The 13965-nt window shown below is 40.5% G+C and overlaps 1 protein-coding gene across 2 annotated transcripts; it reads left to right on the top strand.

Moving 5' to 3' along the window:
* Positions 1–1245: 1245 nt before the first annotated feature.
* Positions 1246–12652, top strand: anxa6 (annexin A6). Of its 2 annotated transcripts, none has more exons than XM_010737474.3 (25): positions 1246–1434; positions 2284–2339; positions 4207–4291; positions 4459–4553; positions 4654–4767; positions 4853–4943; positions 5022–5101; positions 5230–5286; positions 6179–6272; positions 6929–7024; positions 7119–7177; positions 7259–7381; positions 7471–7529; positions 7760–7838; positions 8483–8564; positions 8643–8737; positions 8908–9021; positions 9489–9579; positions 9669–9748; positions 9995–10048; positions 10142–10235; positions 10326–10421; positions 10542–10600; positions 10851–10988; positions 12200–12652. In XM_010737474.3, exons 2-25 carry the CDS (start codon positions 2337–2339, stop codon positions 12257–12259), a joined length of 1998 nt encoding a protein of 665 aa, XP_010735776.3. In that variant the 5' UTR covers positions 1246–1434; positions 2284–2336; the 3' UTR covers positions 12260–12652. The 2 variants fall into 2 exon arrangements, with proteins under 2 accessions (XP_010735776.3, XP_010735777.3); XM_010737475.3 differs by having other exon boundaries at positions 10851–10973.
* The last annotated feature ends 1313 nt before the right edge of the window (positions 12653–13965 follow it).

Genomic DNA, 13965 nt, shown 5'->3' on the forward strand with positions numbered 1-13965 from the left:
AGGTTGCAGCTTTGAAGTTTCATGAGCCTGTGATTATCCTAGATGACACAATAACCACGGCTAAAACAATAAACTTTCACTACAATAATGTAGCTACATGAATATAACCAAGGGTCGGGTTTTCATGATCAGCATGCAATGCATTCTCAAAGCAGAAGAGGTCAGTATACAACAATTGCATTTCATCACTGGTGCCTCCCACCTCCATCTGTGTTTACCTCATATGGCTCTCTCACTATGAACACTGGTGGAGGGGAAACTACTGTAGAGAAGCTCCAGGATGATATGAAGGTTTAAGACTTTGGAAAGCAAACTGTGGAATGAGGTTTCCCTTTATAGACTTAGTACATTGTTTACTGTTCAAATAGAAAAATGTCCTTGCAGTTTGTACAGTAACTTGAGGTAAGTGATGTCAACTAACCATTGATAGTAGCACCCAAACTAAAGCCAATGAAACTGGAGTTGGCTTCCAGTCAGACTGAAACTACTACTGAGCACTGAGTCATGCTTTTGCAATGTGTGGCACTGGACTGTCAGAGCTTCCTGGAAGTCACCTCTCTCTCTCTCTCTCTCATCATCTGTTCTTCCATCAGACTCTGATTTAACATCATGAAAAATTAGTTTAAAAAACTCTTTGTATAAAGATGGTGGGATTAAATATATATTCCAGTTGAAAAAGAATTCTGTTGGCACACATGAAACAGATTTGTATCTGTGTTTGTGCCTCCTATCACAGCATCTGTTTAATTTGTTTCATATTTGCACATTTTTCTTCCGGTAGTTCACACTGCTGACACGGCCTTCCTCCCTCCCCTGCACCCCCCTCACCCTCACCTAGTTATGCTGGTGTCGCTCCCCCTCTTACTGGAAAGGGACGCCTGACAGGACAGAAATAGAGCAGGCAAGGTCCCACATCAGTTCATTTGAACTCTCAGTAGTCATGTGACGAGTTACTGTCTGACTGTCAGCACGATATGAAAATTTGCATGTTACTGATGTTTCATGTATCTAAATTGCTTCTTAATGTTTTTACAGAGTGATGCGTGTTTTTGAAACTTGCTTGCACAAAATAAAAGTAAGAATGCGGAAAACATACGTGCGTAAAATGACGCATCCTGCGTGAGATTTCAGTAAACATTGGATGTTACGCGCTTTTAAATGGTATTCTCATTACCGTAAGCTTGTCCTGTACATTCAGACTCTCTCTCTATCTATCTTTCTCTCTCTCTCTCTCTCTCTCTCTCTCTCTTACACACACACACACACACGTAGTGGAGAAGCTGCGCGAAATAACGCCGCAGTCGCTGCGTCACAGAGGAGACACGTCTAACGGGACGGCCTGAGTCTGACTAGGCGAGACAAGACAGACCGGGTGACAGACATAGGACAGCAGGACCACACTCAGTGGACGCGGACACCTCCTGCACAGAGAAGGTAAGCCATTATGAGCCGTTTGGACACACTTGGAAACGAAACGTCTTCTGGAGATGTTTGCTGACGCGTCATTCTTAAATGTGCCAATGAATTGCAGCAGGCAGCAAGAAAGTACTGGAAGACAAACTGAAATTAGATCAAGTGAATTAAAAAGGCAGAGAATTCACAACTAGAAGGTCTTTGTCTTTGTTACAGTGTTAATTAAAGAAAAATAGTTGTCCAAAAATAGTTGGATAGAAAGCCCCTGAAGTTTATTCCACATTGTGGGGTTCAAAGAAGGGTGTGGCTCTGTATATATAGAGGCCCACTCCCCACAGACCTTGATTCTGACATTAAGTTAAACTATGCATGCTATTTTGGGAGAGCTTTACTACTGTCTTAAACACACAGTACAACATTTAAAACTTGGATTCTCTCTTTTTCTCTGTCAACATTTGTCCTTTCAATTTAATCCTAACTGTAGATATATGTTGTAATTTATGCACAAATTCAGATATACACTCAGTGAAAGTTAGTTTCTGGCATGCTTTACTTGTCTAAATGGCTGCAGCATAGGTTAGAGTATATGTAAGCACTGAATAGTTTTCCTGCCAGTTGGCTTAATGCAAATTCCATCTGCTGACTTCCCATTTTAGGTGAATGTGAAATCTAATAGAAAGTTCTAGTTCAGTTTCTTGTGCTCCTCTGCTTGGCTCTCGCTCACGATCACTTTGGACAATGAACAGACCACCTCCTTAGATTAAATCAGGAAAAAGTGGGATCATCATCATGGAGGGGAATGACACTTTCACAAGCGTCAGTGGTGTCTTGCAGTGCATCAGCATTTCTCTCTCTCTCTCTCTCTTCTAGGCCTGAAACTATTGATTTCTGCACAGCATTGACACAGAAGACCGAACACAGAAATGGTAAGGCCCTTTCTCATCTTGAATGATGATGTAGATAATGTCAAACTACTGATCAGATCTTGTGTCTATGGAGGATGGGTGGTTTTATGTACCACTGAATGAACTGTGGACAGAATGAGGTCATTTTGTTGCCACCTGCAAACATGCGAGTCCTCTGCATCATAAAGGCAGCAGTGTAGGGTGTCATTGTGACCTGTGGCGACTGCACATCTGATAGACACACCTGCTTTACCAGCTTTATTCTAAAGACAAATGCTTTGTAGAATTATTTAAAGCTCGTGGCAGACATCCAGTTTTATTGTCCGAGTTGTAATTCAGTGCCCTATCATTAAACACTTCCTCGTAATTATGGTTTGCACAACTGTGGTCTTGGCAACAGAGGAAAAGGCAGCACCTAGGGAGGAAGGAAGGGGTAGAAATTAAGCTCATAACATTAAATCCACATTAGTTACTTTTCCACATAAGAAATGTGATTAGTTAAAGGCCTGTTGCTAGGGGCTTGTGTTTGTGGCCCTGTTGCTATGTGGGTGAAGCTCTCCAGCTGTCGTGAAGAGTGATAGTCGCTGTGGTGAAGCAGACGATCAGAGCATTGTGCAGAGGCCTCCCCACAAGGGTGGAGAGCACATTTTGGCTGCCTGCCTTTCAATGCAGCAGTGATCTCTATGGCAGCAGCTGCAGTTTGAGCCTCTAACACCTGAGCCTTACTTCCTACAGTGAATGAGCTCATGACAACTCCACAGGCCCAAAATGAGAAAGCTATGATGATAGCAGCCACTTTCAATGTTACAACAATGTCTTTTTGGAGAGCTTTATGTTTTCTTTACATGCCCAATGTCTGTATGTGCTGTGGTATGACAGACCCCTGCAATGAGAGATACTTTGTGTGCAACCTGACCCCCTGCTACTCGCACACACCCACTGTCCCTTCCCCCTTAACACATGCATCGGCCTCACACACACACACACACACACACACACACACACACACACACACACAAAAAAAAAAAAAAATGTGTTTTTCGTCCGATCTGTTGGGGGTGAGACAGGTGCAAGCAGTCAGCTGTTATAATAGCAGGCTTGGCTTTACCTTCTGTCACAGTGTTCTGTCACTTGTTCACACCAAGCCAATGCACTGTCAGAAAGTTTGATATTTAGTGTAAATTTGTGACCCTGGAAATAAACTAACTGGGAGCAAAGTCGTGGCAAACACTGACAGAAAAAACACTGAAAATAGTCTGTCGTAGAGCAAGACTAGAGCCAATGCTAGATGCTCTGTGAGTCTGGAGTTCAGCACACAATGATCTGACCTAAATACTAATGTCAATAAGCTAACATGCTCACACTGACAGTACTAACACACTGATCTTTTGCCTCCTGCACAGTCTTATTTCAGTGTGTCAGCACGCCAACATTTGCTAAATAGCACAAAACACAAAGTGAAGCTGAGGCTGAAAAAGTAACGGTCACATTATTCAAATTATTTCATGATAGCACTAGATGAAAAGTTAAATGTCAACATCATGCTGGTGCCAGAGGAAAAGTCAGACAGTCATCAAAGTCAGTAGGCTTTATCCTCTGGGGACCATGAATGTTTGTATCAAATTTCTTTTTAAAAGGGAAAATCAGAGAATTTGGACATTTGTTGCTTAAAAAAATACTCAAAAGATTAAACAATGATCAAAATAGTTGGTGATTCATTCAATAGTTGATTGACTAATTGGAGCAGCTCTAGATAATCATGTGTAATCTGCATTTCATGCATAGGTTGCATTTCAGCGTATTGTGTCAGAGATCCAGACAACAAGACGACAATAGTGCTTTTCATTAATCACAATTAAAAATGTCTCTCTGAAATTCATTCTTACAGGTGTTCAGAGGCACAGTAACAGATGCTCCGGACTTTGATCCCAGCGCCGATGCAGAGGCCCTTTACAATGCCATGAAAGGCTTCGGTGAGTGACTCACTCCTCCGTGATTTTTGGTCATGGGGGTGAAAGGGTCGTCTTTCATTTTCTAGCCACTCGTAGGCTGAATGGTCAAAAGGTTTCACATAGCAGTTAACGACAAGTTGCTGTGAATGAGATGAAGGTTGTTGAAAATGTTGCTTTGTGTTCCTCAGGCAGTGATAAAGAGGCCATACTGGACCTGATCACCTCTAAAAGCAATGCACAGAGGCAGGAAGTCATTGCAGCGTACAAAAGCAGCTTTGGAAAGGTTTAAAAATGATAGAAACTTATTTTTCATAGATGGTTTAACTAATGCCACATTTATACAGCAGTTATAATTCCATTATATATTTTTATTATTTCAACAGGACCTGATTGAAGATCTGAAGTATGAGCTGACAGGCAAATTTGAGCGTCTTATCGTCAGTCTAATGAGAACCCCTGCCTACCACGATGCCAAAGAAATCCATGATGCACTCAAAGTATGACGTTTAGCTCATAAGAAGACTCTTAAACATATTCATGTCTAATGAAGCATTTATTTACAACTTGATGTTCTCTTTCAAGGGAGCTGGAACAAACGAGAGATGCCTTATTGAAGTCCTGGCATCGAGAAACAACAATCAGATTCATGAGATGGTTGCAGCCTACAAGGATGGTAAGAAGTGTTAAATAAGATGATTTGTTTCAAATCCATATATTTCACGTCTCTTAACATTGATGTCTGTGTCTTCAGCCTATGGCAGTGACATAGAGGAGGATGTAATCGCAGACACTTCAGGTCACTTTAAGAAGATGCTGGTTGTTTTACTTCAGGTCAGTTCACAGAGGAGTTGATGTTATCACCAGTGAAGTATCCAGTCAGCCATAGAGTGACTGTCACAGCCAAAGTATCTTTAACCACTGACTGATCGCAGCATGTTGTCTTGGTTTGATGTTTCCAGGGGACCAGAGATGAGTCAGGAGTGGTGGACGGAGACCTGGTGGAGCAGGATGCACAAGTGAGAATTTTAATATTTTATGATTGGTAGACGGAAGTGCAGCATGCTCGGGCCAATGACTTTGTATGTCGTTCATTGAAAAAGTAATTGAATTGAGTTCATAGATATGAACATGTAGTTGTTACTGTTATATTACTTATGTTCAAATCAAGCAAGTCTACAACTTTGCTAACAGCCAAGCAAGTGCAACAACACAAGACATTGCAGCCAGCTAATATTACAAACAAATCCAAGAAGCCCAGCTCAAGTCTGTCTGTTAAATCAAAATCAGTTTGTATAGCCCTTTACAATAGCCGAACGGTACCCAAAGTGCTTCACAACAAAACCATAAAATAATACATAACAAATAAATACAATTCAAATAGAAATAGATAGAAAGAATCAGACAGAATGAGTACACCTGAGAAACAGTACTGCCCTAATCAGAATTGGAACGTCAATCTAAAAAAAGTGGGTCTCAAGCTTAGATTTAAAAAGGATGAGATCAGTAGTGGTGCAAATGTCAGGGGGCAGTTTGTTCCACGGTCTGGGAGCAGTGACGGCAAAAGAACGATTGCCCCACTGTTTAAATCTCAACCTAGGGACCTTTAACAGAAGCTGACCCAAAGAGCGCAGGGCTCTGCCACAATTGTGAAAAGTTAAAATCTAAGTCAGTCCCAGATATTTAGTTCAACCACTTCTTGCTCGGTCACACTCATCTTTTTTCTTCTTAGATGCCTTTCCGTCAGCATCTCCTTCTGTCTATTTGACTCTGACATTATGTCCATAGAGGCTGCTGAGCCTTATGATGTTGCCTGTTATTTCCATCAGTTGTTCAAATAGTATATATGAATACATTTATGAAACATTTAGTTTTTGATTTTCCACATTATCTCATCCTCTGCTTTCTTAGGATCTGTATGCAGCTGGAGAAGAGCAGTGGGGGACAGATGAGGCCAAATTCATCATGATCCTGGGAAACCGCAGTGTGACCCACCTTCGCATGGGTGAGAACAGCTCTTAAGGAAATTAGCACCAAAGTGAGGCCTCCAGGCATTCCCACTCTGACCTGAAGTCTGTCAGGAGTTAACGCCAAACGTGAAATTGAGTGAAAGAGTGAAATTGTAAAATGATGATTTGTAGTTGAACTGGATACAAGAACACTCCTCTACCACTGTACCAATATGTGCCAAGAAAACTGTTGGGTGAAATATGTCAGGTCATTACAGAACAAAATGCAGAATGAGAGATTTTTAGGGGAGAAGATAAAGAGAAAGATGACATGATAAAAAGAAAATGTAGTGCTCACAATGCTAATTCTAACATACAGATGTTTAGCAGGTAGTATTCCCCACTTTCACCATCTTGTTGCAGCTTATTAACATTAGCAGTGTCTATGTTTTATGTGAATGCCATTGCAGGTATTAGAAGACATAAACCAAGAGACATTTGACCAGATGATGGAGCTAGATTAAAAGTTAGAGGACACAAAGTCTATCAGAGTTTATCCTCAGGGGACCTTGAATATCTGTAGCGAAATTTCATGGCAATAAGTGAAGAATACTAACATGACTAAATGAAATGAATTTCCTGCTCATCAGTCATCAGTAAAACATTGAACATGAGATGAATAACAGCACTTGATGTTGTCTTCTGTCGTCAGTTTTTGACGCATATGAGAAGCTTACTGAGCTGTCCATAGAGGACAGCATAAAGAATGAGCTGTCCGGAGACTTTGAGACGTTGATGTTGGCTGTTGGTAAGAAACACACTGAACATAATGTTTTATGACCACATGGGGAATGTCAAGTCGTCAGGTTAACACATGGCTCTCTTCTTGGTTTTTCACACAGTCCAGTGCATAAGGAGTGTTCCCATGTTCTTTGCCAAGCGCCTTTACAAGTCAATGAAGGTAAACAAGTAATTTTGATATTTAAGAATTGATTTGCACTACTTATAGTTGCTAAACACCCGTCCTTTCTATCATTTCCAGGGTCTTGGTACAGCTGACAACACCCTGATCAGGATCATGATTTGTCGCTCTGAAATAGACATGTTGGACATTCGGGAGTGTTTCCGTTTGAGATACGAGAAGTCACTTTATAACATGATCAAGGTTGGTTAAACACTTTTTTAAAAAGTACTGAATACAATCAAAAGATTGTTCACCTGTAACCTGATTCTGTGTATGTTTTAACCTGTCAGGATGACACTTCAGGGGAATACAAGAGGACTCTACTTAACCTGTGTGGTGGAGATGATGAGTAAGTTACAGATTAGCTGCAAATAACAGAAGCAACCAGATGGGGGTGATAGAGCACCACTTTTCGGGAGTTATTGTTTTCAGAGGGGAGTATAACTCCAAAAATGTTTATGTGTAATATTTATATTTATTTAATCATTGATACATGTTCACATAAATGTACCCACTCTGTACTACTTGAGGTTTCGGCTTTGCTGAGTTTGGTGTCTTGTGTCAAACTGATCATTACAGCTTAGCTGGAGAGTTCTTCCCTGAAGCTGCTCAAATAGCCTACAAGATGTGGGAATTAAGTTCCATGACCAAAGTCCAGGTTTGGGCCCCATCTGCTCCCACTTTAGATGTGTCTGCATGTTTGGCTTGGCACTGGCATGCCTCCTAATTACCTGCTGGCCCTACAATGACCCGCTTCTTGCAGTGCCATGAACTTGTACTGATAATGTTGCCATGTCTGCACAGAGAAGGCTTTGTGTAACTGTGGATACGATCAGAATGCTGTTCGCTCAAATACAAAAAGTTTTTGTTATAATGCGCTCACCAAACCACAATTTGCCTCATTTGTCCCAGGAGTGAATGTCAGAAACATCTCAGCATTTTGGCCAACAATAGCTCGTCTCACTAACGCTCTTGTTTTCAGCAAACCCACCTTTTTATTGTTGGTGGTGTCATGGCCTCTGACCTCAAGAGGGCAAACTCCCTCTTAAACGTCTAGAGATTATTTTCAGTACGCTGTTTTCAGAATTATATCAGCGTGATAATATCTTTTGCATATCTTTGTAGATTTCTGCATGTTTAATGCTTAAAGCTTACACATTTGGTGTAACATTAATTTAACACATTAATTTAATGTTTTTAATTTTGTGAAACTGTTTCCCGCTGCCACTCCACATTATATGTGTGTGTATTTATTGAATCTCACAATTTCTTTGTGTCAAATGTGTCACTCTGTTATCTTAGCTAAGGCCAACAGTCCGCCCTGCATCCAATTTCGACCCTGCTGCTGATGCACAAGCACTGAGGAAAGCCATGAAGGGATTCGGTATGTAACCCAGAAAGCTAAAGCACAATAACGCCGCTAGAACTTTTTACAAATGTTACTGCCTGGTACTGCTTACAGGAACAGATGAAGATGCAATCATTGACATCGTTGCACAAAGAAGCAACGCTCAGAGACAAGAGATCAGACAGACCTTCAAATCTCTCCTGGGACGGGTGAGAGAAAATCATCATTAGAAACCAAAAATAACTAAGGAGCATATTTCTTACCTCTTCATGTTTTGATGCATGTGTACATCAACCACTGGATATGTTCAATATCTCATCTTTCTAGTTGTTTCCTGTGGCCACTCTATAACGACTAAGTGTGTTTAATCTGTCTCCAGGATCTGATGAAGGACCTGAAGTCTGAACTGTCAAAGAACTTAGAGAGGCTGATTATTGGGCTCATGTTGACCCCTGCAGAGTTTGATGCCAAAATGATGAGAAAGGCAATGGAGGTATCACCTAATGTTTTTGTTTTTTTCACAAGTGACAGTCTGCCTACAAAGTTCATTGTTGTAGCTCATGGGTTGAATTTATTGCTTCATAAATTAAAATATCCTTGTCTGGGATGGTTGATATGAGGCTCAGAGGAGTATAGTTAGTGCTTGAATTCAATGGCAGTTCCAGAGAAGGTATTTGGAAGTCAAATAACTTATAACTATTTATAACTCGCCATAACACTGACCGAATTTCCTTGTGTAGACACCTGACTCGTCTCTTCACTCTGTCCTATGTGCTATTTAGGGTTGTGATCAGTCTATTTTAGCTATTAGGAGGATCTGTCATCAAAACTTTGTCAGTGCACACATAGAAGCACGGTTCACATGTACTCTCTTCTTAGCTGTGTGGATTTTGTTTTTGGTGTTGTTGTTTTTCTCAAACTCTTCTGAAAGTCTGTGCTTTAACCTTTCCATCTAAACAGGGTGCTGGGACAGATGAACACTCTCTGATCGAGATCCTGGTCACCAGGAGCAACGAGGAAATACAGGCCATGAATGAAGCTTATCAGAATGGTGAGTTTGATACCAAAAAGTAGTCATCAAAATGACTTTCTTGTTCTGAAAAAAACTTTAATCTCTCATCTGTTATCAAACTTTCACAGGCTATAAGAAGTCTCTGGAGGAAGCCATTCAGTCAGACACATCAGGCCACTTCTGCCGCATCCTTGTTTCTCTCGTGCAGGTAATGTTTGCCATCATGAGAACTTAGACTGTGTTTAATTTCCACGCCCACACACTGGTTCCAGTTTGTCTGCTGACTGTAGCAGAGATCAAAAAAAAAAAAAAAAAAGGCCCACTTTATCACACGCACAGTTTTCTTTCACATTGTCAGAAGTTACAACTTCAAGAACAAAACAAAACATTCTTGGTGAATCACTGACGATTTCATCATTAATAATTTACATATAATCATCTTTGTTTTGTTCAGGGTGCAAGAGAGGAAGGCCCTGCAGATATGGAAAGAGCTAATGCAGATGCTCAGGTGATTCACTGCGTGATATATTGCGTATACTGTGTGTTCAAATATGAGATAGGAGAATGGGTTTTAAATGTTTGTTCCCCCTGACCTTTTTAGGAACTTGCAGATGCATGCAATGCAGACTCTGACGACATGGAGATGAAGTTCATGAGTATTCTGTGCACCAGAAGCTTCCCCCATCTGAGGAAAGGTAAAGGTCAAGGCAGACAGATCACACTGATTAATTAATTACAAACGTCAATGTGTGTGTTTATTCACTGATCACACTTGCTGTTCACAGTATTCCAGGAGTTTGTCAAATGCTCCAACAAGGACATTGAACAGATCATTAAGAAGGAGATGTCAGGAGATGTCAAAAACGCCTTTCATGCAATAGGTAATAATTGTCTTAAGTATTATAATAATTTACTTTTGAGTGTGTGACTTTGTTTACTGGTGACATCTATTCTGTGACTCCTGCTCAGCCCTTTTCTTGCTTTCTCTCTCTGCTTTGCAGTTCGCAGTGTAAAGAACCAGCCCTCCTATTTTGCAGACCGTTTGTACAAAGCCATGAAGGTATTTTTACACAGTACTTTAAATATGTGTTGTTTTTTTTACTGTTGTAGAGGCCTGCAGCAAGTCATCAGAGCCTTAGATGCAACCTAAAGCAAATGATAAGGTCATATTTGTTGATGCATGTAATATATTTAGGTTTAGTGTGTGTTTTTTGTGCACTTCTTGGTGTTACTGCTGCTGAGTGTCCTTAGACAGTAGCAGCTGCTGTAACTAAATCAGAATAAACAAAATGTATTGATCTCATCTGCAGGGCCTCGGTACGGATGACAGAGCGCTGATCCGCATCATGGTGTCCCGTTGCGAGATCGACCTTTTCAACATTCGTAAAGAGTTCAAGGATACGCATGATGCGTCCCTCCATGAATTCATCCAGGTAGAAACTATGATTGTAAGTCGCAGCCTTTGTCTACTAACGCTCCTGTTTGGTGTGTAGTGTTCTCATCTGCGTCTTTGTGGAGTTTTTTTTAATCTCATGGCTTTTGTTTGTGTGTGTGCGTTTGCGTCTTGCACATCCTTCTTTTGCTGCTGTGGTGGGGTGGTGGGGTACGGTAATCTATAGCTTCCTGCGGTGGACTACGGGTCTGTGGCTACTGCACAGCTGTTTAGGAATTTCCCTTGCATGCTTAACTTCCTCTCTATATCCGCTGTGTGATTGGCTGACAGCCACAGAGACAGGAAGTCTCCCAGAAGCAGTTCTATAATAACTTACAGATGAAATCACCGTGACACCAATACAGGCCAGCAAGTAGGGTGCCCTGGATTGGCTTTTTCAGAAATATTATCAGATTATGCAACAGGAAGGATTGCTATATATTGTTTATTCTGAAGGATGTATTTAGTGAAGAAGATTGACATATTTTTAGGTTGCAAAAGAGATTTTGATTCAAGCAATATGTCAAATTCTTAAAGTCTGTGAGAGATGAGAGGTGTTACTGACCTCCCAAAGCAAACAGGTGCATTTTAAAAATATTCAAATAGTCTGACATTTGGGAAGTACACAGATTTGCTTTCTGGCTGAGTGTCCCATCTCTGTACATTAAATCCACCTACCATCATCTCTAAAACTACCAGCTCTAGCTGTAGAGGTGCTGTTAAGTGTTATCTTCGGACAGAGCCATACTAGCTGTTTCCATATGTTTCCAGTCCTTGTGCTAAGCTAAGACAGCAGGTGTAGTTTCATATTTACTGTACAGACAGGAGAGTGGCGTTGACCTTCTCATCTAACTCTCAACAGGAATGCAAATTAGCATAATTCCCAAAATGAGGAACTGTTACTTTAAAAAGATACAGCTTTATATAATTGTGATGATGATTATAAAGATAGAAATCTGCATGAGTGTCAGCTGATATAAAGGGTAATTCCACTTTTAAGTCCCTTGTTGACTTAAGTTGATATGCTGACTTTTGTCCCCATGACGTTCAGTCCTTCAACATTTGTGAAAGATAAACAGTTTTGCTGTTTGTGTGAGTGAGAAATAAACCCTGCTTTCCGGTTTCAGCTGCGTGATGACCAAATGTCAGCAGACATAAACATAATGAGAACAGTACTTTCCATTAATTCAATCTCCCTCTGTGTGTGTGTTTTCCGTCATTGTTCAGGGTGATACCTCAGGAGACTACCGTAAAACCCTGCTGATGCTCTGTGGAGGGGAAGATTAAACTTGTCACGTCTCTGCAGCTCCCATCACAGACTTCACTGAGAAATCACGAGACAAGCCCGACCACAGAGTCAAAATAACTGGTTAACGTCAGTATCTGTTGTCACTGTCCGTAAACTGGTGCCACTCCTCAGCCAAAACAAGTGACCTATGACCTCCCAGCCTTCCAAGCCAGTTTTCGATCATCCTGTCTGTCAGGATGATGTCTTTCTTTTTCTTTTTCTTTTTTTTACAGAGTAACTCTAATGTTCACGTTAGTGTGGAAAGGTGCTTCACGTGTACTGCAGATAGAAAATTAGCAAGTGGAATACTGCCTTCAGTTTGCAGCCCGTCCAAATATTACTGTGATTTTAAAGGTGTCACATATACCTGAATAAAATCATTAAAAACACAATACATAACGTGACTTTTTTCTCTTTTTTTCACATTTTGATCTAACTCTATGTTAAATGTAAGTCATATTAGCTCACATTTTCTCTCGATTCACTGTCCCTTTACTGTTTTTCTTTTATAGTATCTGTTCTGGGTGGGGTGCCCTAGTTTGCATTTAGCAGGGCAGTTCAATGATTAACCATGTTGATACTGGCAGGACCACTGGGCTTAGCAGAATGGGAACTAGAATATCAAACATCAGGAAACTCCCGTTCCAATTTAATGACGCATATGGTTGAAAAAAAAAACTCTGAAATACACACGCGTTATTGTTGTGCATAAAAATAAATACAATAAAATAAAACATTTTACATAGTGAATAACAGCTTTAATGTTTTGGGGCCTAAATTCAAACAACTCAGGCTTTTAAGCCCTTTAAACCACTCTGTTGACTTTGTTATAGATGTATATAGCATGACTTCCTCAGCTACCTGACTACTTACCGTGACTGAACAAGTTATTTATACCTCCACACATTTGAATGAGCAAGAAAGAAAACACGTCGTTCACACTTAACTGTGCTAACATGTCACTTTACACTTTCATGCGTCTCAGTTGGACTTGCATACGTGTTAGTGCGGATGAAAAGTACGAGAAGACAGCTGCCTCTGTTCTTGTCAGTGTCTCAGTTCATTGCGTATGTGTGAGCGCAGCTGTTGTCAGGCCATCTTTGAGTTAAAAGAGGAAAGAAGAAAAAAGATGTATGTGGCGAGGAAATCCCCTGCAGTACGCCAAAATCCAAGGCAACAAATAGAGTCTACAGCAGTCAGTCACACTCTGGTTTTAATGGCACACCCAACCTGAAATTGCTCCATTTGATGATAATTATGAGCGATTAAGAGATTACTTCAATAGAACATTGTTAATATGCAGACAATGTCAAAATATACACTGTTCTTGAATTTCCCTTTTGACAGCTAGGGGAAGTTTGTACTGCGGTGTTGTTAAGAACATCTTCTACAGCATAAATTAAATAGATTGCAGTTTACATATTTCAAAGCTGTCACGTCTTCAGAGATAGTTACGGGTTTTGCTTCAGCCTTTTGACTTTTTTTTTATCTGCAGTCTCCATGACTATGAAGGCATCATGAGATGATCATGCAAACAAACCATGTACTGTACTGTGCATACTGCACTGTAAACACAAGTTAGTGTAAATTAGAGATTCATTTTTATATATGTAATATTTTTGTGGCCTTATCTATTCATTCAGTTTTGCTGACGTATTCATGTGTGCAATGTGGTGTACGTGCTGCAAGCTACTGTACAAATATT

The sequence above is a fragment of the Larimichthys crocea genome, chromosome I (assembly GCF_000972845.2).
Source record: "Larimichthys crocea isolate SSNF chromosome I, L_crocea_2.0, whole genome shotgun sequence".
Classification (NCBI taxonomy): domain Eukaryota; kingdom Metazoa; phylum Chordata; class Actinopteri; family Sciaenidae; genus Larimichthys; species Larimichthys crocea.